Source organism: Pipistrellus hanaki (genome assembly GCF_964339955.1).
Source record: "Pipistrellus hanaki genome assembly, chromosome: 5".
Classification (NCBI taxonomy): Eukaryota; Metazoa; Chordata; class Mammalia; order Chiroptera; family Vespertilionidae; genus Pipistrellus; species Pipistrellus hanaki.
In genome coordinates this window covers 81,334,064-81,361,577 of record NC_140507.1, presented here as the reverse complement: position 1 = coordinate 81,361,577, position 27,514 = coordinate 81,334,064, and the positions used below count along the sequence as shown (strand labels likewise).

General features: G+C 53.0%; 1 protein-coding gene across 1 annotated transcript; it reads left to right on the top strand.

Moving 5' to 3' along the window:
* The first annotated feature begins 93 nt into the window (after positions 1-93).
* Positions 94-20,981, top strand: IQCN (IQ motif containing N). The gene is made up of 5 exons (XM_084884675.1): positions 94-116; positions 2,898-3,116; positions 10,553-10,680; positions 12,210-15,419; positions 20,006-20,981. Exons 4-5 carry the CDS (start codon positions 12,240-12,242, stop codon positions 20,921-20,923), a joined length of 4,098 nt encoding a protein of 1,365 aa, XP_084740801.1. The 5' UTR covers positions 94-116; positions 2,898-3,116; positions 10,553-10,680; positions 12,210-12,239; the 3' UTR covers positions 20,924-20,981.
* The last annotated feature ends 6,533 nt before the right edge of the window (positions 20,982-27,514 follow it).

The following is a 27,514-nucleotide window of genomic DNA, read 5'->3' as shown; positions in this document are numbered from 1 at the left end:
CTCCTCCCGGGAGCTGGCGTTGATTGGCCGGAAGGTGGCTGTGAGTCACAAAGCCTTCCTGACACCAAGGCCCCGAGCTTGGGCATTCAGGCTGTTAGGCTCAGCTTCAGGGGCAGGTGAGTGGAGCTTTTGGAGGGCTTAGTGGGGGTACATGGGGACCTGATCATTCTTCCCTGGTCCCCAGTGTCCCCCGAGTCCCCTTGGGCCTTCCAGGCTCAGAGGAGGGATCAGCCCGCCTGCCCCTCAGAGCAGAGCGAGCACTGAAGTCCCCCAAGGCCTGGTGGTGGGGTTTCTGCCCGGAGGCCCAGCCTGCAGAGTCTGCCACGTCTTGGGAGCCTAGCAAAGTGGGCTGAGCTTGTGTGACAGGCAAACTGAGGCTCAGGGGGTTTACTCAGAATTGCCAAGGCAGCCACTCAGCTTGTATGTTTGGGGGCCCTATTCTTCCTTTAGATCCCTTGTATTCCCCTTTCTCTTACTCTGTTGTCTGGTTGAATTCCCCCAAAAGGTTGGACCATGTATTTGCTAAAACTCTAGGATGGTCCCTAGGATGGACTAGTTCAGACCTTAAAGCTGCCAAGTCCAAGTTTTGAAGGTTGGACTCTACCCATCCATCCATCCATCCATCCATCCATTTATCCAGTTCCTGTATCCATTCATCTATTCATCTATCCATCCTGTCCATCTATGCATGCATCCATCTATACACATCTAGTAAGCACTTTGTGGGCTGTTCTAGGCTCTGGGGATCCACAAGTAAACAAGAGACAGCTATCCCACCTGTGGGTAGCTCAGTCTTAATTGGGGAGGCAAACCAGAAACAACATAAACAACTAACACACACAGTATGTGGCTTCTCCAGACATCAGGGGCCCACCTCAGGGGAGCTGGCCTTAGACCCATTTACTCTTTTAAAAATATATTTTATTGATTTTTTTTACAGAGAGGAAAGGAGAAAAATAGAGAGTTAGAAACATTGATATGAGAGAAACATCAATCAGCTGCTACCTGCACACCCTCTATTGGGGTTGTGCCCGCAACCAAGGTACATGCCCTTGACCGAAATTGAACCTGGGACCCTTCAGTCCGAAGGCTGATGCTCTATCCACTGAGCCAAACCAGTTAGGATCCATTTGCTCTTATGACTCAGTTCACATTGACCCTTGTTCTCTCATTTAAAAAAAAATATTTTTATTGTTTTTTTTATAGAGAGGAAGAGAGAGGGATAGAGAGCTAGAAACATTGATGAGAGAATCATCGATCAGTTGCCTCTTGAACACCCCCTACTGGGGATGTGCCTGAAACTAAGGTACATGCCCTTGACTGGAATCGAACCTGGGACCCTTGAGTCCGCAGGCCAACGCTCTGTCCACTGAGCCAAACTGGTTTTGGCTGTTCTCTCATTTTAAAAAAAAATGTTTTTATTGGCCGAAACCAGTTTGGCTCAGTGGTAGAGCGTCGGTCTGCGGACTGAAGGGTCCCAGGTTCGATTCTGGTCAAGGGCATGTACGTTGGTTGTGGGCACATCCCGATGGGGTGTGTGCAAGAGGCAACTGGTCAATGTTTCTCTCTCATCGACGTTTCTAGCTCTCTCTCCCTCTCCCTTCCTCTCTGTAAAAAATCAATAAAATATAGATTTAAAAAAATGTTTTTATTGATTTCAGAGAGGGGAGGGGAGAGGGAGAGAGAGATAGACACATCAATGACGAGAGAGAATCATCAATCCGCTACTTCCTGCATGCCCCCTACTGGAGATGGAGCTGCAACCCGAACTCCATGTGCCCTGACCAGGAATTGAACATGACCTTCTGGTACCTGGGTCAAAGCTCAACCGTTGAACCACACCAGCCAGGCACCTCTTGTTCTCGATGGGCCTGGCCGTCTTGGGGCTGGGGTGAAGGTTGGGAGGGGTGCTGGACACTCCGGCTATCACACAGGTGAAGCCAGAATGTTCATCGTGAAAGGAGGGGTTGGATGAGTCTCTGAAAAGTAATTAATTCTGGTCAACACTCGAAGTGTCTAGTCCAGTGTTTTTCAACTTTTTTGGGCAAAGGCACACTTGTTTCATGAAAAAAATCACGAGGCACACCACCATTAGAAAATGTTAAAAAATTTAACTCTGTGCCTATATTGACTATATATAAAGTAATTCTCTTGAATAGGAGTCAAATAAACACAAAGAAAGTATTTTATAATTACTTTATTATGAAATATTAAGTAAACAAAATAGTGAAAAATTATAAAATTCTTGTCTGCACCTACGGCATACCAGGCAACATCTCGCGGCACACTAGTGTGCCGCGGAACAGCGGTTGAAAAACGCTGGTCTAGTCCGTTATCATCATAATTAATGATGCGGCTGAATTTTTAAAATTTTTTTTTTAAATATATATATTTTATTGATTTTTTTTACAGAGAGAAAGGGGTAGGGATAGAGAGTTAGAAACAGCGATCAGCTGCCTCCTCCTGCACACTCCCCACTGGGGATGTGCCCTCAGCCAAGGTACATGCCCTTGACTGGAATCGAACCTGGGACCTTTCAGTCCACAAGCCAACACTCTCCACTGAGCCAAACCGGTTTCGGCGATACAGCTGAATTTAAGTCTACCATGTTACTGTTTTTCTTTCTGCCCTCTCCAAGTTTTAGTGCTTTACTCCCCTGTTTCTGCCTCCTTTTGGATTATTTAAATCTTTACATGATCCCCTCAGTGTGTACTCTGTGACAAAGAAGTTCCTTTGTCTCCTTCCAGTGAGTACAATGTTATCTTTATCAGGGGAGGACCGTGTGGAGACATAGAGACTCACCTGCCAGAAGGCTCAGTGTGGAGGCTCCCGGGGGGAGCGTGCCTCGGGTACACACCATCAGTGGGTGTGATCGTCATCCCTCTGTGACTTTTCAGTCTTCACCTGGTGGCAGTCTTTCTCCAGTCTTCCCGACCTCCAAACCGGAGCCCTCACATGGCCCGTGCACCGCGGGCCTCCTGCCCCACCCAGCACCCGGGCTCCCCGTGTGTGCTTCCATCACCAGCTGCTGATCCCCGGCTCCTCCACCTTTTCCATGCCCAGCAACTCCAGACCAGCTCCGGCATGGCCGAGCCAGCAAACATCTCCGCTCCTGGGTAGGCCAAACCACATGTGCTCCGAGGCGGTCCAAACCTGTTCCAGATCTGCCCTTCCTTGGAAGCCCTCCCTAAGCCCTAGGAAACCACCTAGAGTTTCATTTACCTTATGGTTAGTCTTCTATCATTATTAATAACTAATGATATTGCCTTAATATCATTAATAACTAATCATTAATAACTAATGATATTGCCTGGTGCATGAAATTTGTGCATGGGGGCGGGCGCAGGTTGTCCCTCAGCCCAGTCTGCACCCTCTCCAACCTGGGACCCCTCTCACAATCCAGGACTGCTGGCTCCCAACTACTCGCCTGCCTGCCTTCCTGATTGCCCCTAACCACTTATGCCTGCCAGTCTGATCACCCCCTAACCACTCCCCTGCCAGCCTGATAGATGTCTAACTGCTCCCCTGCCAGCCCATTTGCCCCCAACTTCCCTCCTCAGCCGGCTTGGTCACCCCTAACTGCCCTCCCCTGCAGGGTTGATCGCCTTCAACTGCCCTCACTTGCAGGCCTGGTCCCTCTCAACTACCCTACCTTGCAGGCCTGGTGCCTCCCAACTGCCCTCCCTTGCTTGTATGATCACCCACAACTGCCCTCCCTTGCAGGCCTGGTGCCTCCTAACTGCCCTCCCCTGCTGGCCGTCTTGTGGTGGCCATCTTGTGTCCACATGGGGGCAGGATCTTTGACCACATAGGGGCAGCTATTGTGTGTTGGAGCGATGGTCAATCTGCATATTACTCTTTTATTAGATAGGATAGAGTCCTGGTGCACAGGTGGGGGCCAGGTGGTTTGCCCTGAAGGGTGTCCCGGATCAGGGTGGGGATTCCCTTGGGGAATTGGGCGGCCTGGGCGAGGGATCTGTGGTGTTTTGCAGGCCGGCCACGCCCCCCAGCGATCCAAGCGGAGGCCCTGGTATCTGGGATATATTTACTTTCTACAATGAAACTTTGTAGCCTGGAGTGGAGCCAAGCCTCCTGCTCCTTTCGGCAAAGCTGCTGGTTTTGTATGCATCCATGTGCCTTAGGAAAGACGGAAGATAAAAATATACAGACACAGCTCTGGCCAGTGTGGCTCAGTTGGTTGGAGCATTGTCCAGTGCACTGAAAAGTTGTAGACTCAATTCCTGGTCAGGGTGGGGATCAGGGTGTATACCGGAGGCAACGGATCCGTTTCTCTCTCTCGTAATGTTTCTCTCTCTCTTTACTTTCTCTCCCCCTTCTGCTCTCTAAAAATCAATGAACATATCCTCAGGTAGGTATTAAAAATGTATGTAAATGTACCCCTGGCTGGCGTGGCTCAGGGGTTAGAGCGTGGGCCTGTGCACTGAAGGGTCAAGGGTTCAATTCCCAGTCAAGGGCATGTAACTGCATTGCAGGTTCAATCCCCGTGCAGGAGCAACCAATCGATGTCTTTCTTACATCAATGTTTCTCTCTTTCTCACTCCCTCTCCTTCCCTCCTTTCAACTTTCTCTAGAAAACAATGAAAAAAATATCCTCAGGTGAGATTAACAGCAAATAAATATATATTTTTGATATATACATACACACACACACACACACACACACACACACACACACACAGGCTGTCCAAAAAAAATGTATACACACTTTAACTGCCGATAGCTCAATTTTGAAAATGAAATGTATTTTAATAAACACTGCCTTTATAATTATTTAAAGTGTGTATGTATACATTTTAAATGTATACACGTTTATATAAATTACATTTCAAAATTATAAATATTAATACATTAATAGTACATATTTAAATGCAGAATATATAAATATATATTTATAGATATGTTTGTTTTTTTAATCCTCATTCATTGATTTTCAGAGAGAGGGGAAGGGAGAAAGCGAGAGAGAAACATCTAACATGCCCTCCTGCACATGCCCCAGCCAGGGCCAGGGACCAGTGCTGGGATCAAACCTATGTACCCTTTTAAAAATATACATTTTTTAAAATTGATTTCAGAGAGGAAGGGAGAGGGAAAGAGAGATAGGAAATTTAATGATAAGAGAGAATCATTGATCGGCTGCCTCCTGCACATCCCCCAGTGGGGCGGAGCCCACAGCCCGGGCATGTGCTCTGACTGGAAATTGAACCGTGACCTCCAGGTTCATAGGTCAATGCTCATCACTGAGCCACATCAGCAGGGCTATTTTTTAAAATTAGAATGTCTTGCCGAAACTGGTCCCAAGTTCAATTCTGGTCAAGGGCATGTACCTTGGTTTCGGGCACATCCCTGGTGGGGGGCATGCAGGAGGCACCTGATCAATGTCTCTCATCAATGTTTCTAGCTCTCTGTCTCTCTCCCTTCCTCTTTGTAAAAAATCAATAAAATATACTTAAAAATAAATAATAAAGTTAGAATGTCTTGCGTCTTTTAGGTAGACAATTCAGACAATTCAGGTATGGCAGCCCAGGGTGAATCCATGTCAAGGTGGCCCCTGCTCTCCTTTTCAAATACTTACACTGTGTAAATGCACCAGAGCTTTTCCATCCACTCATCTACTGATGGGCACTCAGGCTATTTCCAGATTATAGCTATCTACACTAATTAAAGAGTAACATGCTAATTGACTGTGCCTTTGTGATGCCCACCAGCCAATCAGGAGTGAGTATGCAACTTAACCCAACAAAAACGGCAAGTTAATTAGCATATGCAAGTGCTGAGAGACCGGGGGTTGTGTCATCGCCATGAGACAACGCAGGCTTTCTGCACCACCCCAGCCGCTCTGGGCCTCTGCGCGGCGTGGGAAGGTGGAAAGCAGCTCTGGGCCAGAGCAGAAAGGTGGCTCCAGCCAGAGTGAAGGTGGTGCTGGCAGCCAGGCGAAGGCCCATTCTTGCACGAATCTTCGTGCATCGGGCCTCTAGTCTATATATATAAAAGGCTAAGCAACCATCTGACCAGTAGCTATGATGCACACTGTCCACCAGGGGGCAGAACTGCTGAACTGTGGTAAGTTGGTAGTGGCGGTTCTCGGGTTGATAGACCCCAGAACCAGAGAGGAGGGAGCCCAATTCTGAGGTGTGTCACCTGAGAACCACCCTCTCTCTCTCTCTCTCTCTTTTTTTTTTTTTTAAATCAATCTTTATTGTTCATATTATTACAAAGGTTCCTCATTTCTTCCCCCCTCCACCAGGTTCCCACCCCACCCTCCGCCCCCTCCCCATCCCGAACCACCCTCTCTCAATCTGGGACCTTCAGGGGATGTCAGAGAACTGGTTTCGGCCGATCCCCGCAGGCCAGGCCGAGGAACCCCACCTGCTAGAGGGACCCAGTGCATTCTGCAGACACCTTTCTAGCCCTGTGCTGCCAGCAGAGAGGGATGGCAGGAGGTTGGCTCCATGGCCTGTCTAACATTTTTTTCCCCAGTCCCACCCCACTGGCCATCCTCTAATTAATTTCATTTTTTTAAAATATATATTTTATTGATTTTTTTTATAGAGAGGAAGGGAGAGAGAGAGAGTTAGAAACATCAATGAGCTGAAACCGGTTTGGCTCAGTGGATAGAGCGTCGGTCTGCGGACTGAAAGGTCCCAGGTTCGATTCCGGTCAAGGACATGTACATTGGTTGCGAGCACATCCCCGGTAGGGGGTGTGCAAGAGGCAGCTGGTCGATGTTTCTCTCTCATCGATGTTTCTCTCTCTCTATCTCTCTCCCTTCCTCTCTGTAAAAAATCAATAACATATATTTTAAAAAAAAGAAAAAAAAAAAGAGAAACATCGATGAGAGAGAGAGTCATCGATCAGCTGCCTCTTGCATGCCCACACTGGGGATGTGCCCACAACCAAGGCACATGCCCTTGACTGGAATCGAACCCAGGACCCTTCAGTCCGAAGGCTGACGCTCTATCCACTGAGCCAAACTGGTCTCGGCTAATTAATTTCCTTTTAATGTGCACGAATCCATGCACCAGGCACTAGTTGTAAATAACGGCGAAGGCCTGGGATGGGGCGGGAACTGGATGGAGACGGAAAAATGGGGGACATCTGTAATACTGTCAACAACAAACCAACAATTAATAAAAATACTTACACTGGTTATTCAAGTCCTTGTCATTTTGCTTTTAAAAATGATACCTGCTCTAACTGGTTTGGCTCAGTGGATAGAGTGTCAGCCTGTGGACTCAAGGGTCCCAGGTTCGATTCCAGTCAAAGGCATGTACCTTGGTTGCGGGCACATACCCACTAGGGAGTGTGCAAGAGGCAACTGAATCAGTTTCTCTCTCATCGATGTTTCTAACTCTCTATCCCTCTCCTTTCCTCTCTGTGAAAAATCAATAAAATATATGTTAAAAAAAAATGATACCTGTAGTGGGGGTGGGCAACTGTGCATCTTTTTAAAAAAAAATATTTTGCTTGATTTCAAAGAGAAAGGGAGAGAGAGAAACATCAATGATAAGAATCACACCCCACACTTGGATTAAGCCCACAACCCGGGCATGTGCCCTGACTGGGAATTGAACTGTGACCACTGAGCCAAGCTGGCTGGACCATCTGTGCATCTTGTTCCTTTAGTGCAAATGACTTTAGGATTTCACCATTTAAAGTGGCATTTGCTGTGGTTTGGTGGTTAGCCTTACCATCTTTAATACTATTCTATTTTTATAAGTTGTTATTAGAAACAGCCATTGCAGCCCTAGCCAGTTTGGCTCAGCTGATAGAACGTCTGCCAGCAGAATGAAGGGTCCAGAGTATATACCTTGGCTGCAGATTCCCTGGCCCTGGTCGGGGTGCATGCAGGAGGCAACCAATCATTTGTCTCTCACATCAATGTTTCTTTCTGTCTTTTCCTCTCCCTTCCACTCTCCCTAAAAATAATGGGAAAATATCCTCAGGTGAGAATTACTGCCCCCCCGAAAAAAAAAGAAAAAAAAAGAAATAGCCATTGCATTTGATAAAACACCTTTTAAAAAATATTTTTTTTTAAATTGATTTCAGAGAGGAAAGGAGAGAGAAAGAGAGATAGAAACATCAATGATGAAAAAGAATCATTGAGCCGAAACCGGTTTGGCTCAATGGATAGAGTGTCGGCTTGGGGACTGAAAGGTCCCGGGTTCGATTCCGGTCAAGGGCATGTACCTTGGTTGTGGGCATATCCCCCGTAGGGGGTGTGCAAGAGGCAGCTGATTGATGACTCTCTCTCATTGATGTTTCTAACTATCTCTCTCCCTTCCTCTCTGTACAACATCAATAAAATATATTTAAAAAAAGAATCATTGACTGGCTGCCTTCTGCACATCCCCTACTTGGGAGCGTGGGGGGGTGTTCCAGCCAAGGGCACATGCAACACAGGCATGTGCTCTTGGCTGGAATCAAACCTGGGACCCTTTAGTCCCCAGGCCGTTTTATCCACTGAGCCAAACCAACTAGGGCGATAAAACACCTTTTTGACATTTTTTTGAAAAATCATAGGCTGTCTTTTAAATTTCTAGATATAATGAATTACCTTGGTGATTTGTACATGCTTGCCTATAGTATTCTTTTGATAACTGGTCATTTTTTTTTAAAGAATATTTGTATTTTACCCATGAGTTGTTTTGTTTTGTTTTGTTTTTTAATATATTCTATTGATTTTTTACAGAGAGGAAGAGAGAGGGATAGAGTTAGAAACATCGATGAGAGAGAATCACTGATCAGCTGCCTCTTGCACACCCCCTACGGGGATGTGCCCACAACCAAGGTATATGCCCTTGACAGGAATCGAACCTGGGACCTTTCAGTCCATAGGCCGACGCTCTATCCACTGAGCCAAACCGGTTTCGGCTGTATTTTACCCATGAGTTTTAATTTTCACAATCCACACAAACGCACATGATTATCTCTAAGGCCTATTTTTGTCCCCTCCCAGCCACCCATGTTTTGAGGGAGAGAGAACACCAACTGGTCCTACTTACCCATTCATTGGTTGCTGCTTCCATGGGCCTAAATAAGGGATGGCACCTGCAAATTTGTGGTATCAGGGATGACACTAACCAACTGAGCGGCCTGGCGAGGGCCTATACTGATTTCTAATTGCAGAGCTTAACTTCTGTTCCCTTTTCTTTTCTATAGTTAGAATAACCGATTTGTTTTCTTTCACTCAAAATAATGTATGTGAGCCCGGACCGGTTTGGCTCAGTGGATAGAGCGTCGGCCTGCGGACTGAAAGGTTCCGGGTTCGATTCCGGTCAAGGGCATGTACCTTGGTTGCAGGCACATCCCCAGTAGGGGGTGTGCAAGAGGCAGCTGGTCGATGTTTCTCTTTCATCGACATTTCTAACTCTCTGTCCCTCTCAATTCCTCTCTATGTAAAATCAATAAAATATATATATTAAAAAAAATAAATAATAATGTATGTGAGATACACATATATCACTGAGCTCATTTTTTCTAACTGTTGAATGTGGTACACTGATTTACAAATAAGTCAGTAATTATATTGATATTTATATTGATACTAAAGGCCTGGTGCATGAAATTTGTGCACAGGTATGGTCCCTAGGCCTGGCTGGTGATCAGGGCCTTCTGGCTGCCAACTGAGGCCTTCCTTCCAGCTGCTTGCTGCCAGCTGGGCCCTTTCATTCTGTGCTGCCCCCTGGTGGTAAGCACATGTCATAGCAAGTGATCCAACTCCCAGTCTCCTGGTTGAACTCCCGAGGGGACACTTTGTACATTAGCCTTTTATATCTACAGATATTGATTATATGAAATTTATTTTTCTTTTGATGGGTATAAACAGTTAGACCTCTTGAGTATATTCAGCAGTGTGGATTATGTTGCCTTCAAGATACTGACAATTTCCCCAAGTGGTCCATATTAAAAATATATATATATTTTTTATTGATTACAGAGAGGAAGTAAGAGAGAGAGAGAGAGAGAGAGAGAGAGAGAGAGAGAGAGAGAGAGAGAAACATCAATGATGTGAGAGAATCATTGGTTGGCTACCTCCTGCACACACCACACTGGGTGTGAAGCCCACAATCTGGACATGGGCCCTGACTAGGAATCGAACCATGACCTCCTGATTCATAGGTTGATGTTTAAGCACTAAGCCATGCCGGCCAGGCCATATTTTTTATTTTAGCTATTCTTGTGGATCTGGACACTGTTTCTAGTGACTGGATAGCGTACCACTCTACAAGTGTTCTGTTGATGAATTTAAGCAACATCTTGTTGATAAAGCATTTGGATTGTTTTCAGTTTTTAGTTTTCTAACGAATACAGCGATGAACATTCTGGAACACCCTTCTTCATGCATTTGTAACTGACCCCCTAGCCATCACCTTTTTGGTTATTTCCAGTTGTTTTGTTGTTACATACAAAATAACACCAGAATATGCTTTCTTGTACATACATCTGAGTGGACTTAAAAGTGTTGGGTTTCCTTGACATTTTAATTTTTAACTTTTGCTTTTAACATCTCTTACGTTGGTCTTGAGCACAGAGCCAGCCCAGGGCAGTGTTGCTGCACATTGCATGGGATGAAGGGTGAAGGCTGATTACTCTTGCAAGCTGACTTCTGAGATTGTACCTTCTCTTCCTGCTCCTCCTCCAACTCTGTGATCCTCTCAGGTATGAAGATGGCTAGGCGAGAGTCAGACTGGTCCAACCAGAGGGGAGGGTGGCAGGGGGAGGGACTTTAGCCAGACAGGCTCCAGGTTATGTATCAGGATTGCTTGACAGCATCCCAATCCTCTCTGCAACAGGTACTTCTGAAAACCACAGCCATTTCCTCATTCTTCCTTCTACCCACCCTTCCATCTGCCATTAATCTATCCATCATCTGTCAGTCATGCACCATCCATTCACAGATCCACTAATCGGTCCACCAATACCTTATTTTATTTTATTTTTTATAAAATATATTTTATTGATTTTGTACAGAGAGGAAGGGAGAGAGATAGAGAGCTAGAAACATCGATGAGAGTCATCGATCAGCTACCTCTTGCACCCCCCCCACTGGGGATATGCCCGCAACCAAGGTACATGCCCTTGACCGGAATTGAACCCGGGTCACTTCAGTCCCCAAGCCGACGCTCTGAGCCAAACCGGTTTCGGCCGGTCCACCAATACCTTAAACTCTCTCCATTCACACACTCATTTATCTACTCAGATTTTACCTATCCATCCACAAATCCATACCTCTATCTTTCCATCCATTCCTCACTCCCTCTACCCACTCATCTATCCCTCCATCCAAATATCTAATCATCTATTTACCCAGTCACCCATTTACAAACTCACCTATCCATCCACCCATCTATTCATCCATCCATCCATCCACCATCCATATACTCATCCTTCTACCTAGCCATATACCCCTCCATTCATGTGTCCATTTCTTTAAAAAAAAATTTTTTTTTTTCCAAATTGATTTCAAAGCGAGAATCATTGATTGGCTGCCTCCTGCACACCTCCTACTGGGGATCAAGTTCACAACCTGGGCCTGTGCCCTTGACCAGAATCAAACCCAGGACCCTTCAGTCCGTAGCTGATGCTCTATTCATTGAGCCAAACCAGCTAGGATGTCCATTTCTGTTTGTATTGATCTTCTCATAAATTCATCAACTTCATTTATGCATCCATCCTTTCATCCAACCTTTCAACTATCCCTCCAACTGACCTACCATTCATTCACCCACAGATGTATTTACCCATCCAGTATTAAGTCATGCATTCGTCTATTCATTCGACTTCCAATCCACTCACCCACTCACTTATTAGTCAAGTTCGTCACTCACCCAACACCTACCCATTCACATCCTGAAACCAGACTCTATGACTGCGATGGGGACACAGGCATGACTCAGACCTGTTTCTTGCCCTCTAGGAATTGATAGTCAATTGGGAGAGGGAAATAACAATACACACACACACAGGAAATTCTCAAAATAGTGTGATCAGTGCTGTGCTCACAGAATGTTCCAGCTTCAGGGGGCCAGGGGGCCAGGGGGCCAGGATGGAGAGGGCTGCAATGGGCGGGAGGAAGATTACAAGGTGCCAGGGACAGGATGTAGGTCCCGGGGCAAGCGCTTGCTCCAGCCAGGACCCCTCTTGTCTGCACAACTTCACTCTCTGACTACCTCCCCGCCGCCCCACAGGCAGAGTTGATCCACCTAGGAACCAAGACAATGCCACAAGCAACATGGTTACAGTCTTCACCTAGCGGGCAGCGCTCCCACCATGCCCCGCCCACCCCCAGTTACCAAGGCAAAGCAGGGACACCTGCTGCATCCAGGAAGGCCCTCCTGCTACAGCCTGACAAGGACAAGGGGGCGCCTCACCGCATCCCGCGCCTCCGGGCTGTGGTCGAGAGCCAGGCCTTCAAGAACATCCTGGTGGATGAGATGGACATGATGAAGTCTCGTGCAGCCACCCTCATCCAAGCCAACTGGAGGGGCCACCAGCTCCGGAGGAAGCTGACCACCCACATACTGGCAGCTAAAGGCGTCCACGCGGCCTGGCGGCGCTTCAATACCAAACGCCGCCTCCGGTACGGCAAGGCAGCGGAGAGAAAATCGAAAGTGGACGAGGAGAACATCCCTTACCACCACCCTGAGCTGGTGCGGTTCCAGCACACAGAAGAGGACAGGCATCTCCTGGCCCCACCTGTCATGGTGAATAAGGAGACCCAGGTCCCTTCTGATGACAGCTTGGCCGCCTGTGCCCTCCAGCTGGCCCTGCTGCAGCCCCCAGGCGTCCCACGGCCCGGCGTGCAGGCTCCTGGTGCCACCGGAGGCCCTACGGCCACTTTCCTGCCACACCAGACTTCCCTCCAACTTCCGTGTCCAGTGGGTCTGAATGCAAAGTACCACCCCTGCCTGCTCACCAGAACCATCCGAAGTTCCAGCCTTAGCCACTCCGAAGGGGACTGCACGAAGACCAAGAAAGTGACTGGCAGAGCCAGCAAGGCAGGAGCCCTCGGGCCACCCTGTGAAAGGATTGCCCAGACACTTCACGCCCCCCTCAAGACCCAGGCGCAGGCCCAGGTGGAAACAGAGGTCCTCAGAGCCCCGCCCCAGGCGGGCCAAGCATCTTCGACGACCAAGACTCCACTCCATTCGTGCTTGGCCTCCTCAATGCACAAACCCGCAGCCCAGCACTGCCCGAGGCCCAGGGTAACAATAGCCAAGACCCCACCTCAGCTGGACTCAGCCGACCCCGTGGCCAAGACCACACTCCAGTCATGCCTGGCAGCAATCTTGAACAAGATCCCAGCCCAGCCGGGCCCAACATCCACAATGGCAACGAAGACCCCGCCCCAGCCGGGCCCGGCAGCCCCGATGGCCAAGACCCCAGCTCAGATGCGACCAACAGCCTTGAGACAACCGGCTGCCATGACCTCAATTATCAAGCCCCCGGCACAGACCTGCCCGGTGCCTGTGATGGCCAAGCCCACGCTGCCCCTGATGTGCCCAACAGCCCCGATAGCCAAGTCCCTCCTGCAGACATGTCCGGGGGCTGCGACAGCCAAGACCCCATCTCAGACGCTCCCAGGAGACTCAGTGACCCAGACCCCATCTCAGATGCTCCCAGGAGACTCAGTGACCCAGACCCCTACCCAGACACGCCTGGCAGCCATGATCATCAAGACGCCGGCCCAGTTACGCTCCGTGGCCACCGTCATCAGGAACCTCTGCCTGTCTCCTCCCGCAGATGAAAACCTGGACGCTTCGCCTCCAGCAGCCGTGGCGGATGGGATTCCCAATACCTCGTCGTCACACACAGACCTGAACAGACTGAAGGCCAAGGCTGTGGTGCCCGGGAGGCAGATGGCAGGCGCGGTCCAAGTCTCGTCCCATTCACACTTGCCTGAGGGAAAGGTGAAATACTGCCCCCCACCACATCTGGGGGCTGGGGCTCCCAAGGCTCCATCTAGGCCTTTTGCGGAAGCCGAGAAAATCAAGGCCTTCTTCTCCCAGAAGCAGGTGAAAATGACAGCCACGTCTAACACCAGCGTGGCCAAGGTCTTATCGCAGGAACAGCTGAGAGCAGATGTCCCGAAGGTTCGGTCCCAGGGCTGTGCGCCGGTAGAGATGGCGGTGGTTCTGCCCCAAGCACAGCGGGGCCCGTGCCCAGCCAAGCCCCTGCTCCGAGCACAGAAGGCCACCTGTCCCACCACAGCCTCGCCCCAGAGACATCTGCTGGCAAGGCAGATGAGGCCCCCGCCCCCGGCAAACATCGCCAGGTGTCTGTCCAAGCCCCCATCCCAGGTACATCCACCTGCCAAGCTAACCCCGGCCCCGACCCTGGCCCATCCTGGCGCATGTCTGGCCAAGACGCCATCCCCGGCACCTGTGACCACGGAAGTGATAAAGGTCCCGTCTCAAGCACATCCGCCTGCGAGGCTGACCAAGGCGCATTCCCAAGCCCAGCTGGCCACAGAGACAGCCAAGTGCCTCTGTGCTGCCCGCCAGGCCGCTGAGCTCGGCAGCAAGACTCGGTCCCAGCCACTCCTGGCTGGGTTCAAGGCCTCCACCCAGCCCTGTCAACACGTCGGCTCCCTTTGCACTTTGTCCCGAGCAAAGCCAGAGGACAGGTTAACCCAGCTCCCAGCCCACGGCTGTGCCCAGGACAAAGCCACCAAGAGCCCATGCCAGGGGGCCTCTAAGACCCAGACCATGCTGGTGCCTCGGCTGGCGTCCACTGGACCTTCCACATGCAACGTCGAGTCCTGGGGTGACAGCCGGGCCGCCCTGGCCCAGCCACTGACCACAAGCCCGGCCGCGCCCTGCCAGGAGGAGCCGGGGGCCGCTCAGCTGGCCTCACTGTGCGCTGAGCTGGCCGCGGTGCTGGGCTCCCAGGAGGACATCCGTGCTCTGCTGGCGAAAGCTCTCCCCCGGGGGGAAGCGAGGGCGGTGCTGAACCAGGCCCTGCTGTCCAAGGAGGTCCTGGGCACCACGATGGCCAAGGCCCTGCCCCCGGGCATGCTGGGCACAGCACTGGTGAAGGCCCTGTCCTGGGGCGAGCTGGGCACTGCCCTGTCCCGTGCCCTTTCCCAGGGGGAGCTGCGGGCAGAACTCACGAAGGCCATCCAGAACACGCTGGTGGAGGTGCTCAGCAAGGTCCTGACGGAGCAAGACCGGGCTGCCCTGAGCCAGGCGGTGTGCCAAAGGGAGCTGGGCACAGTCCTGAGCCAGTCCTTGTCTCAGGCAGCCCTCCAGACTGAACTCGTCCTCCCAAGGGCCGCCTCGAAAACACTGGGAAGCAGGATGACTGTGACGCCAGTCCCGGGGAAGATGGACTCCAGGAGGAGCCGGCCAGCTGCATGGGGGCCCACCATGGGCCGTGTGAGGCCACCGCCCAGCAAGGTCAGGGGTCCCGGGGTGGGGCCTGGGAGGGCTGTTGGAGAAGATGGGGGATGGGCCAGTCAGGAGGTCACCCTGCTTGTCCGGGTGCCTCCTCGGTCACCAGGTTGCCCATCACCGTTCTCCAGTTCCCCTGACTGCAGTTTTGGACCCCACTCTGTCATGGGATAACGGAGACGCCTCTGTGCACCCAGGGGCGGGCCAATCGGCATCAGCTCTCCACTCGGGGTGAGGGATGCAGGCCCCAGTTTGCCTGAGCCGCTCCCCCTGCAGCCACCCCGCCATCTGTGGCAGCCACTAGTGGCGTGGCCCCAAGCTCCCACAAACCACATGTGGCCAGCACGATGGCCCCATGTCTGTCAGCATCCCTGGGGGAGGACAGGGAGGCCCCAGGCAAGCTTGCCAGCACTGTGGGTGGTGGGATAACCATCCACTCCCACCAGTTTGTCACCACCTATGGGGGGGGGGTGCTTATTGGTGTCAGCCATTCGGGGTCACCAGCGGGGACCCCTGAGGTGTATCAGCCATCAGCGCCAAAAGTCTGCAAGAATCACGGTCCCTGCGGAGACCATGCAGAGGACTCAGTCCCCAAGTCATACACAGGCCCTTGTGGGCCCGAATGAGATGACCAACAAGGTGGCCTCTGGTCTCCCCAGGGCCACCGGTGAGCAAAGTCCCCTATCTCAACCACAGACCCCCCCAAAGCACCCAAACACAACAGAGCATCCTGCTGCCTGGCTCCATGGCTCCTGGTCACCTCTGGGCATTCAAACGTCAGGGAAGCATCCCCAGAAAGCCAGTTAATGCCCTCCCTTCCCCATACATCCATTCGAGAAGAATTGAACACGGGGTATCATTTCTGGCACATGCTGCCCATGGGAGCTATATACTCAGTGAACTGTTTGCCACAGGGCTCAGACAATGACCTTGACCTGGCCAGAAGCTCCTCCAAGGGTTCTGCAGGCTGTGGCCTAAGTTTGAGCAGGTCCCAGAGCTGTTTGTGCCGCTGTAGCCCACTTAGTCTTTGTACCCTGCCTGTGGCCAGCTGACTGCTGTCAACTTGGCAGAGGAGGAGTCCTGGGAGGCCAGCTCAGAGAGAGGACTTCCTCTCTGGGGAGGCCGTGGGGAGGTCCCAGAGGCCTGGGGACCTGGGAGAGATGGAGAGAGTGGGTCATGGGTACATGGCCCCAAACCTCCACCACTCGCCTTTCCTGGCCTCAGAGCTGATCCCCATTCTGTGCCACAGCTCAGTGTCCAGTCATATGACCTTGAGCATCCACTGGAGCTCAGGTGGTCAGGACAAGAGGTATATGTCCTCAAGCCAAACCTCTCTGGGTCCAAAAGATAGCTTGTGCCAGAATCCCTACAGGACAGGACTGTCTGTGGGTCATGTGGTCCCTCTGAGCAGCAGCCATCTTTGATGAGTAAATTGATCCCAAGCCCATCCTAGCCATCAGTAACCAACCAGTAAGGTGGCTCCAAACCCAGGCCAGCTTTCTATGGCCAGTAAGCTCCCCACAGCCTATCTGAGCCTTCTAGGCCAGCCATCTAAGGTCTGTGGGTAAGCCCCAGCCTAACACAGCCATCTATGACCAGCGGAGTGGCCCCTAGCCCAGTGCTCGGCAAACTGCGGCTTGGGAGCCACATTTGGCTCTTTGGCCCCTTGAGTGTGGCTCTTCCACAAAATATCAATACTGGGCGAATCTATTTTGAAGAAGTGGCATTAGACATTTAAGTATAAAAAATTTGGCTCTCAAAAGAAGTTTCAATCGTTGTTCTGTTGATATTTGGCTCTGCTGACTAATGAGTTTGCCGACCACTGCCCTAGCCTAACCCATGCAACTATGGGCAATAGTGTGGCCCCCAGCCTAGGCCAGCCATCTGTGATGAGTAGTAAGAGTTATGCAATCACTGTTACTTTGGGCCCCGAGGCAAGTTCAGATCTCCTGTCCAGAGTGAATGCAGTGGCCCCTTGTCTGTCATCCACCCTTGCTGGCTGAAGTCACCTGGAATACAACACATCTGTCTGGGCTAGTGGCATGGGCTGAGGGCTGAGCCAGCCATCTCTGGCCACTGGGGTGAATCCATGTCAATATCTTCTGATGGGTTATGGGATGACCTCATAGGTCCAGGCCCCTGAACTCAGAGAGGTGTCCCCTGGGTTTCATCAGCCATTCGGTCTTGGTGGGAGGCACCAAACAGAACATTCTTGTTACTGTTTCAGCCCCAAACCTCTACCCGGCAGCTGTGATGCATGGAGGGGGTTCTTGCCTAGGCCGGGGAACCAGCTGTTTCAGGCATTCTATTCGGGATCCTGGATACAAGCATGTGTCAGGGCACTGTGGCTGCTGGTATGCTCTCAAATGTGTCTTGGGACCCTGGACACTGAAAAGTTCCTAAATATGACTCAAGGACCTGTGTCTCCCGGTGTGACAAGGAGTGTGTGCCGGAGAATCGTGGCAACTGCTGTGGGCCCAAGGCCATCTCAGATCGGCAGTGGCACGGCTCCCATGGCATTCTGGGCCTCTGTGACAGGTACCCCTTTGGCTCATGAACAAGCTTCAAGGGGCAGGTGGGGGCAGGGCTGGCTGCTCTCAGGCTTTTGTGCCCAACAGGTCCGAGTCCATTCAGATTTCCCCTGGCCAATGTGGGCTCCAGCACAGGTCAGGTCAATGTTGATCCATGTGGGCCACCAGTGCCTTATGTCCACAGTCACCACATCCAGTTATCAACAATCAAATGCTTCCAGCCAGGAGCCTATGATGGGCATGGCCAGTCTCTCAGTGCCGGGTTCTGTAGCCAATAGGATGAGCACAGCGGTGGCCCCAGGTACTGAGGTTGGTGGCAAGACCTTCAGCTTTCCCACAGGGTCTGAGATCCACTGGGTGGCCCCAGCCTTCCACTAGGTTACGTGGTTAATTACGTGGTCAATTGTGTGGCCCAAGCCCTTCAGCCGTGACCCGTGATCAGCTGCCTGCCTAGGCCAGGACCTCCAATGCCATGGTCCACAGCCCTTCTCCAGGCTTTGTCATCGGTGGTGTGGCCCAGAGTCTCCTCCAGTGTTTGTGGCCAGTGACAGGGCCAGGACCCTACCCTCAGGTTCTGTGGTGGATAGGGTGCCCCCCAGACCGATTACCGCACCTGGTGCAGGCAGTCTCTCTGTAAGACCCTGTACTAGTAACCTCTCCAAGACTGCCCTAGGTTCAGGGGTGAGTGGGGTGGGCCTAAGTGTCTGTCTCTTCTGGTTCTGTGGCCTCTAGTGTGGTCACAGAACTTATGACTGGTGGACTGAGTCAGAGCCTGGTCTGAGGTCCATGGCCTGCGAGGCTAGTCCACCCTCCACAGTCAAAAGCGTAACTCACAGCCTTCCCCAGGGGTCCAGACTCAATGGACTCACCGCCCATCCTTACCATGGTCTCAAGCCCCGCCCCAGGCCTAGGAATCCAGTGGCAGAGCCAGAGTGCACCAAGAGCCCATGGCTCTGCAGAGCCTCTCTGTCGAGCCACATTCATGGGACAACAGCCTTTGAGCCCAGAGATGGCCAGGCCCTGGACGAGGCTCTCCCAGCAGTCCTGTTCCGTAGGGAGTCCATGGGCCTTGAGGCAACCCCATGGATGTCTGAGAATCCCCTGTCACCTGATGTGGACTCGGACCATGACTTCCTGGCAGAAGACAAGACTCCAAAGGCCAAAGGCGGTCGGAGGAGGGGCAGCTCCCAGCTGAGCCGGGGCTGTGATGATGGTGTCGCCCCGTCCTTCCCTAGCCTCCAGGTTTTGCACACCGGGGCCAGCAGGGTCACCCGAACTCGGCAGCAGAAGCCAGCCACCGGGGGGAGGGCCCCTAGCTCCCACTTTGTGACTTCTCATGGGGTCCCCAGTGTGCAAATGGACACAGGGCCCCCTGAGCTCACAGGCGTCAGTGGCTCACCTTGTCCCTCAGAGCCTCGGCTGCTCACATGCCCGGGAGCCATTCCTATGGGATGGTGGCTTCTACAGTAACATCGGGGCCACCCACACTGGCTCACGACAGGACTGTGGCATCTAGTTTGCATATGAGGTCTGTGTCTGGGATGGGGGGATCTCAAACCTTCCCGGAGGTCAGGGGCCACCCATGTGGCCTCAAGTGGGCTGCCGTATAGTCTAAGGCCAGTGGGGTGGCGTCCAGTGGGTGCCAGTGCATTTTGGAAGCCAGTGTCTGGGAACCTGGCTCAGAGAAGCCACCGTGAGCTCCTTGGCTAGAGAACCCTACACGTCCTTGCATAGTAGCGCGGCCTCCGGAATGCTAGATGGCTCCATGGCCAAGGCTGAGGCCTCCGAGGAGGCGGCGGAGCATGCCTCCAGGGCCCTCAGGAAGGCCCCAAGGGTTCCAGGGGTACGCTGCCGGCCATAACGCCAACGGTCCCTACTGCCGTCTGGCCACGACATGGCCATCCCTGGGTTGCACGGCGGCGGGGTTCGCAGGGGGCTTCTGGGTGATGAATCTTCACCAAGCGGTTCCTGGCGGCCCCCCTTTTAACCGGGAGTCGCTCGGGGGACCCCGTGGCTCCTGTGCGCGGTCACGGGGCACCTCTGACTTCCGCTTTACTCCAGGTCTCCATGGACGCTGCCATGGCTGGCGGCCCAACGTGGAACGGCGCCATCCCCAGCGCTGCCGTGGAGCCCATGAAGGGGGGTGACAAGACCCTCTGCGGCGCCAGGAAGCCGCCCCGGTGCGACGAGCCGCGGGATGCCATGGGCCTGGAGGCGCTGGTGGACGCCCGGCGGCTGGGGTTGCTGGTGACGTCCGTGCGCACCATGGAGATGATCATCCTGCAGGCCGCCGTGGTCATCCAGGCGTGCGCGCGCGGCTACCTGGTGCGCCGCACGATCAGGGTGTGGCACCAGTGGGCGGTAGTCATCCAGGCCGCCTGGCGCGGCTACTGCGCGCGCCGGGACCTGGCGCGGCTCCTCAAGGCGGCCATCACCATCCAGGCCTCGTGGCGGGGCCTCAGCGCCCGCCGGCACCGGAAGCGCCTGGCCCAGCTCGTGCCGCTCCTCCGCTCCAGGGCGGAAGTGAGCGACAGGACCACGCCCACTTCCGGCCACCGCTGCTTCCAGGCCTGCCAGCCCCGCGCCTGCGCCTTCTGCCAGTCGCTGAGCACCAGGCTGGGCAACGTGCCCAGCGCCGTGATGCTCGTAGGTGCCAGCCCCCGCACGTGCCACACGTGCGGCTACACCCTGCCTACGAGGGTGGTGAAGGGCACGGGCCGGGGCACCGCGGACCAGGACACCCAGCTGAGCACCCAGAGCGCCAGGCTGACCCCGAGCCAGATGAAGGCGGCCACGCTCATCCAGGCCATCTGGAGGGGCTTCGTCGTGCGCCGCCGGCTGATGAGGGAGCAGGTGGCCGCCAAGATACTCCAGGCCACCTGGCGGGGCCACTACACGCGGTCCTCCCTCACCACGAACGCGCTTCTGAGGCCAGCGGCGCGGGACGGCCCACACGACGCGCAGTGGCCAGGAGTCTAGCACCCCGACGGGGACATCAGGGCGATGCCATGTGGCGCTCTCGGTCTAATGAATAAAGTGCTCCACAGCCTGGGTCTTGGTCTACCTGCACTCCTAGGGGTATCATGGGCATGGGGGGTGGTCGTGGTGGCAGGGAGTGGGGGAATCTGGAACACTCCGGACTGGAGGGACCCTAAAACTTTCAACCGCGTCGTTGGCTCCCAGGGTCTGTGTCTAGGAGAGGGACCCAAGCCTTCTCGGAGGTCAGGGGCCTCCGTATGGCCGTAGGATCTGTCCATAACAGTAGGGCGGTGTCCCTGACACACTCCAGAAGTCAGTGTCTGGGCCCTGGGCCCTCGGCCTGGGAACCCTCTGGGTGCATGCATGGTGCCTTATTCAGGAACTGCCAGCGGTTTTCGGCCAAGGACTGATCTGGTGGGATGCTGGGCTCAACCGCAAGGGGCTCCAGTCTGGGTGAGAGAGAGCTGAACACAGATGTTCCCAGCCTGTGGGGTCAGGGACAGGGCAGAGAGCGGGGAGGGGGCTACAGGCACCCAGAGGGGGCAGCCTGCTTGGAGGAGTGGCAAAGGGATGGCAAATTGGGTTCAGGCAGCTATGGAAGGGGCCACAGAGCGGGTGGGGCTGCTGCGGGGAGGGGAACGGAAAGGAGGGGGGTCCTACAGGGATGCGCAGAATTTGAGGGCTTCTGGGTCATGGTTCAGGCGGGATTTTTAGATGGGGGAGGGGGTCCAGGTGGAGGGGGGGGCAGGTATGGCAGCCCTGGCAAACGGTGGCACCCATAGACCCTATGTCCTGAGGCCCTCCCTCCCGCTCCCCCGTGGGCAGGTGTAAAAACCAGCCCCTGGCCACGCACCTGGCCACACATCACACCTGTGCAGAGCCCGCCCTCCACCCTCCCACGCAGGAATGGCAGCTCCCGGCTGCTGCTGCAAACCGATGTGAATTTCTCTGATGCTGTGGACACCCCTACAGGTAAGAGCAGGTAAGGAAGAAGATTGGCCTCTAGAAAGCTGGGGGAGGGGGGATGGAGGGCCATACTGCCAGCATACACCTGGTGTCGGGCCCTTTCCTCAGGCCAGGCTGGTCTGCCAGGTGCCCGCCCCCAGAAGGGCTGCTCCTCCCCTCCCCAAGCAAAGTGGGGGTCATGAGAACAGCGGCAGCACCCCCACCCCTCCACCGCCCCCACTCTAGCCCTGAGGATGCCACTTCTGCAACCCCAGCCTGGCCTGAGCCAGTGGGAAGCTGTGGCTGCCTCATACCCAGTTGGAGGTTCCATTTTAAAGCTGTTTCTGTTCGCCAGCCCCCGAGGGAAGGAGGACACAGGGCCATGGGAAGGGGGACGGGCTCATTTCCTGGTCCCTAAGCATCCATGCTTCCAGGAGAAGCTCCTGGTGCCCGCTTGTCTGACTGTCCCCAGGGTGCAGAGCTGAACTTCTTAGTAAGGTTTATTTTATGGGTGACATACACTGTTACGTTAGTTTCGGGTGTGCAACAGTGATTCCACCGGAGTTGGACTCTTGCATTGCCTCCCCTCCCACAAAACCGTCTCTCTGTCTGACCTGTGCACCTGCCCCAGACCTGTAATATCAGAGTGGAGGCCACCACCCATATGACGCTTCTGGCAGGCAAGGGCTTCACTCGGAAAGCACCTTATTTATCCCCATTCTATAGCTCAGGAAACTGAGGCTGTACTAGCCCCCCAGCTGTGCCTGAGCTGGCTTAGAACCAGTTGACTTGGCCCATGCCGGCCTCCTGGCCTAGGCCTCATGGCCCAGGGCATAGAAATAGCCCTCCGCCCTGGCTGGGTGGCTCAGTTGGTTAGAGTGTAGTCCCCATATGCCAAGGCTGTGTGTTCGATCCCTGGTCAGGGCACATACAAGAATCAACCAGTGCCGAAACCGGTTTGGCTCAGTGGTAGAGCGTCGGCCTGCGGACTGAAAGGTCCCGGGTTCGATTCTGGTCAACGGCACATACCTTGGTTGCAGGCACATCCCCAGTGGGGGTGTGCAGGAGGCAGCTGGTAGATGTATCTCTCTCATCGATGTTTCTAACTCTCTATCCCTCTCAATTCCTCTCTGTGTAAAAATCAATAAAACATATTAAAAAAAAGAAAAAAGAAAAAAAGAATCAACCAGTGAACGTATAAATGAGTTGAACAACAAATCTCTCTCTCCAATAAAAATAAAAACAAAAACAACAAACAGACAAACTTCATAAAAATAAAAATAAACTCTCTTTATCTTTTTTTTTTTTTTTGAACATATATTTTATTGTTTTTTTACAGAGAGGAAGGGAGAGGGATAGAGAGTTAGAAACATCGATGAGAGAGAAACATCGACCAGCTGCCTCCTGCACACCCCCTATGCCCTTGACCGGAATCAAACCCGGGACCCTTCAGTCCGCAGGCCGACGCTCTATCCACTGAGCCACACCGGTTTCGGCCCTCTTTACCTCTTGTCAGCTCTCCAGTAGCTCATGAGCTCCTGCCTGCTCCGTGCCAGGCACTCAGCAGAGCTTGTGTCCTCCACTTCCTCCTCTTTCAAGAATCACTAGTTTTCCTCTGTTCACTTTAAATTTTTTTTAATATGTTTTTATTGATTTCAGAGAGAGGAAGGAAGAGGAAGAGATAGAAATATCAATGATGAGCGAGAATCATCCCTCAGCTGCCTCCTGCATGCCCCCTACTGGTGATTAAGCCAGCAACCCCAGGCATGTGCCCTGACAAGGAATGGAACTGTGACCTCCTGGTTCATGGGTCAATACTCAACCACTGAGCCACACTGGCTGGGCTTCCTCAGTGCACTTTAAAAGTTCAGCTCCGAAGCCCTAACTGGTGTGGCTCAGTGGATAGAGCGTTGGCTTGCTGACTAAAGGGTACCAGGTTTGATTCCCAGTCAAGGGCATGTACCTTGGTTGTGGGCACATCCCAGTGGGGAGTGTGCAGGAGGCAGTTGACCAATGTTTCTCTCTCATCGATGTTTCTGACTATCCCTCTCCCTTCCTCTCTGTAAAAAATCAATAAAATAAAAATTTAAAAGTTCCCCAGAGTTCTGGCTTAGCTTCATGTCCACTGTGGCTCCTGAGCCATCCTCATTTCAGCAAAAAAATCTCATCCTCTGGATTCTTCCTCAAATGGTGAGAGGTAGTTTGGAAGGCTGGCCTTTTAGTCCTTGACTCCTTGGAGGTCCTTGAGGGGCCCTCTTCCCACCTTCCTAGTTACCTCAGGCCTCAGTTTTTCCCATCTGTAAAATGGGGATGAAGTCGGGCCAGGGCACGATCCCTCTCCTTGGCTCAGCTGCCATCCCCACAGGGCCTGGAGACCGGACTGAGAAAAGTGGGTCTGCGTGTGGACCCAGGCCACTCTGGAGCCTCGTACTGAATGTTACTTCCACATTCCTGCCAGCTGGGCAGTAGGAGAGGAAGCACGAAGATCCACTGGGGCAGCGTGGACAGGGTCGGTGAGTGAACTTGCCAGCAGCTAAGGTGCGCAGCAGCCTGGAGCTGGGAGGGAAGTAACTGTAGGAGGGGGCCCATGAAATATTTACCCGCCCTCAGCCTGGCCCAGGGCTCCGTGCCTGGAGGGTCAGGAGCCAGGAGCAGCTGGAACAAGGTTGGGGGCGGAGTTTTTCAGAGCTTTGATCCCAGGCCCCTCCCCACTCCCCATTAAGACTCTGATGCTGACAGTATGAAGCACTGATCTATGAACCAGGGACCACGGTTCAATTCCCGGTCAGGGCACATGCCCAGGCTGTGAGCGCGGTCCCCAGTAAGGGGCATGCAGGAGGCAGCTGATCAACGATTCTCTCTCATCATTATTCTCTCTCTCTCTCTCTCTCTCTCTCTCTCTCCCTCTCCGAAATCAATAAAAATATATTTAAGTGAAACAGCAAAAAACAGTTTGGCGTGAGGACCTTCCGGGTACCTGCAGAAGATTAGGGCTGATCCTCTCAGGGGGCTCTGAGGGCCTGTGCACCCACATGCGCAGACCTGTGTGACTCTGCGGTGCTGCCTGCCGGAGCTGTCCCTTTCACAGACAAAAAACCCTTTGAGTCCCAGGAGATTTGAAAGGGTCACCCAAGCCAAGGCTGGTTTGGCTCAGTGGATAGAGCGTCAGTCTGCGGATTGAAGGGTCCCGGGTTCGATTCTGTACCTTGGTTGCGGGCACATCCCCGGTGAGAGGTGTGCAGGAGGCAGCTGATAGATGGTTCTCTCTCATCGATGTTTCTGTCTCTCTCCCTTCCTCTCTGTAAAAAATCATTAAAGTATAATTTTTTAAAAAGAAAATTAAAAGGGCTCAATGTGCTGCATGTTCTGGAGCCTATGGGGGTGGGGGGGAGGGTCACCTGAGTGCTGCCTGGGTTGCAGCCATTTCTTGTGCCCAGAGAGCTTCTGGGCCCCCAAAGCAAGAGAGGGGCTGGGAGCAGGCAGCCTGGCCTGGAAGCTGCCCTGCGGGCTCAGAGAGCTCCGTACAAGGGCACCTCACGTCCCACTGGGCACTCGGGGGTGAACTAGCCCCTCCAGGCCCCGGGAGCAGGGTCACTCTCTGAGGGAAGAGGGAAGAAGGCATCCAGAGAAGGGCTGGGCCCGGGTCCCCCACCCTTCTCCTCATCACCCCCTCCCTGTGCCCTCTGGTGTTTGCTGTCTTGTGTTAGGAGGGAGCCTGAAGCCTCAACTTCCAAACCCGGTTCCCTCCAGCCACAGTTCTCTCCTAGTTCAGGGGACCCCCCCACCAACCACTCCAGCCCCCGCCCCACCCCTGGTTCAGGGGCAGACTCCCCTCCCCCCGCCCTCCCCCTGCAAAGCCCCTTAAATGTAGAGGTAACCCCCACCCCAATTCTGGCTCTTCAGCTCCGCGCTCACCCCACCTCCCACTCCTGCCACCTGAGTGAGTCCACTTCCTGGACCCTGCACTCGAGCCCCACTTCCCGGCCCTCGGCCACAACTGTCTGTACCTCTGTGGCTCTGTGCTTCTGGGCAGTTTGCGGGGAGTGGGGGGAAAAGGAGGGAGAGATTGCTGAGGTTACCGGCTGCAGTTCTGGGATCAGCCTCCAGGGGGAGACACAGACCTAAGAATGTGCTCGAAAGGGCCGCACCCCTCTCTCCACTCCCGGTATTGCTGAAAGCTCTGAGGCCTTCTTCATTTCAGACACATTAAAAGTGCCTCACCCTAACCGGTTTGGCTCAGTGGATGGAGCATCGGCCTGCAGATTGAAAGGTCCCACCTTCGATTCCGGTCAAGGGCACGTACCTTGGTTGCAGGCACATCCCCAGTAGGAGGTGTACAGGAGGCAGCTGATGGATGTTTCTCAGCAATGTTTCTAACTCTCTGTCCCTCTCCCTTCCTCTCTGTAGAAAATCAATAAAATATATATTTAAAAAAATAAAGAAATAGAGTGCCTCGTGTATGTCACAGCCTGTGGGATACAGCTGTTATAAGTAAATTCCATATTTGTTTATAAAATAACAAAATACAACCGAATAAAGGGTTGGAATATGAGTACAAATGGTTTAAATTTTTTAAAAAGTGGCCAGTAAAGGTCTCGATTTGCAAGAGGTGAGAGAGGAGCTACAAATTATCTATGGGGAGAGCAGCCCAGGTAGCAGGCACAGCCTGTGCAAAGGTCCTGAGGTAGGACTGTGCCTGGTACACTTGAGGAACTGTGAGTAGGATGCTAGTGGAGAAGCCAAGAGGGTGGGAAGATTGTACAGTGTGACCATCCAGGACCCCAGGGATGCAATAGAGGCCAAGAGTTTTCAGAGGCATCTAGAAAAATTTGTTACTCACACTACCATGTGGTCTCTGAAATGTTCAAAGAAGAGTGCAAGCACCAAGAGTGATGAGCTTTTGCTTAAAGTCACAGGATATAAGCCATCTTCTCAGAGTGCCCCATTTCACATGATCCCCAGAAGGCCGCAGAGTTTGTAAACGGAGTTCTAGATTTTTCTCCCTGTGTAAGAACTCCTGGGAGTGGCCCATGAGAGGAGTGAAAACTGCTGAGCTGAGACGGCAAACAGAATGAATTCCTTACAGACAGACATGTTCACAAACAAAAGGAGAAGGAGGCACTTTAAAAAGTGAGAGCAGCCCTGACCAGTTTGGCTCAATGGATAGAGCATCGGCCTGCGGACTGAAGGGTCCCAGGTTCAATTCCAGTCAAGGGCATGTACCTTGGTTGCAGGCACATACCCAGAAGGGAGTGTGCAGGAGGCAGCTGATTGATGTTTCTCTCTCATCCATGTTTCTAACTCTCTATCCCTCTCCCTTCCTTTCTGTAAAAAAAAAAATCAATAAAATATATTTAAAATAAAAAAGTGAGGGCAGCGACCAGAGAGGGAAGTGAGCGCCGGGTTTAAAGGTTCTGGGCCCTGAGGGCACCTCCGCCTGGGGAGGGCGGGGGTGGGCTCCAGGGCTAACTCTGGGCTCCTCCCTCCGCTCCAGGTGACGGTGGGGCCTGAGCTGCCGGGAACCCAAGGGTGGGAGTGACCGTGTATCTGTTGGTGTCCTTTCTGCTCAGCGGGTCTGTGGTAACGGCCGTGAGGTGCTGTCACCAGGTGGGCCTGCATTCCGGACGCCAGACGAGATGTCCGTGG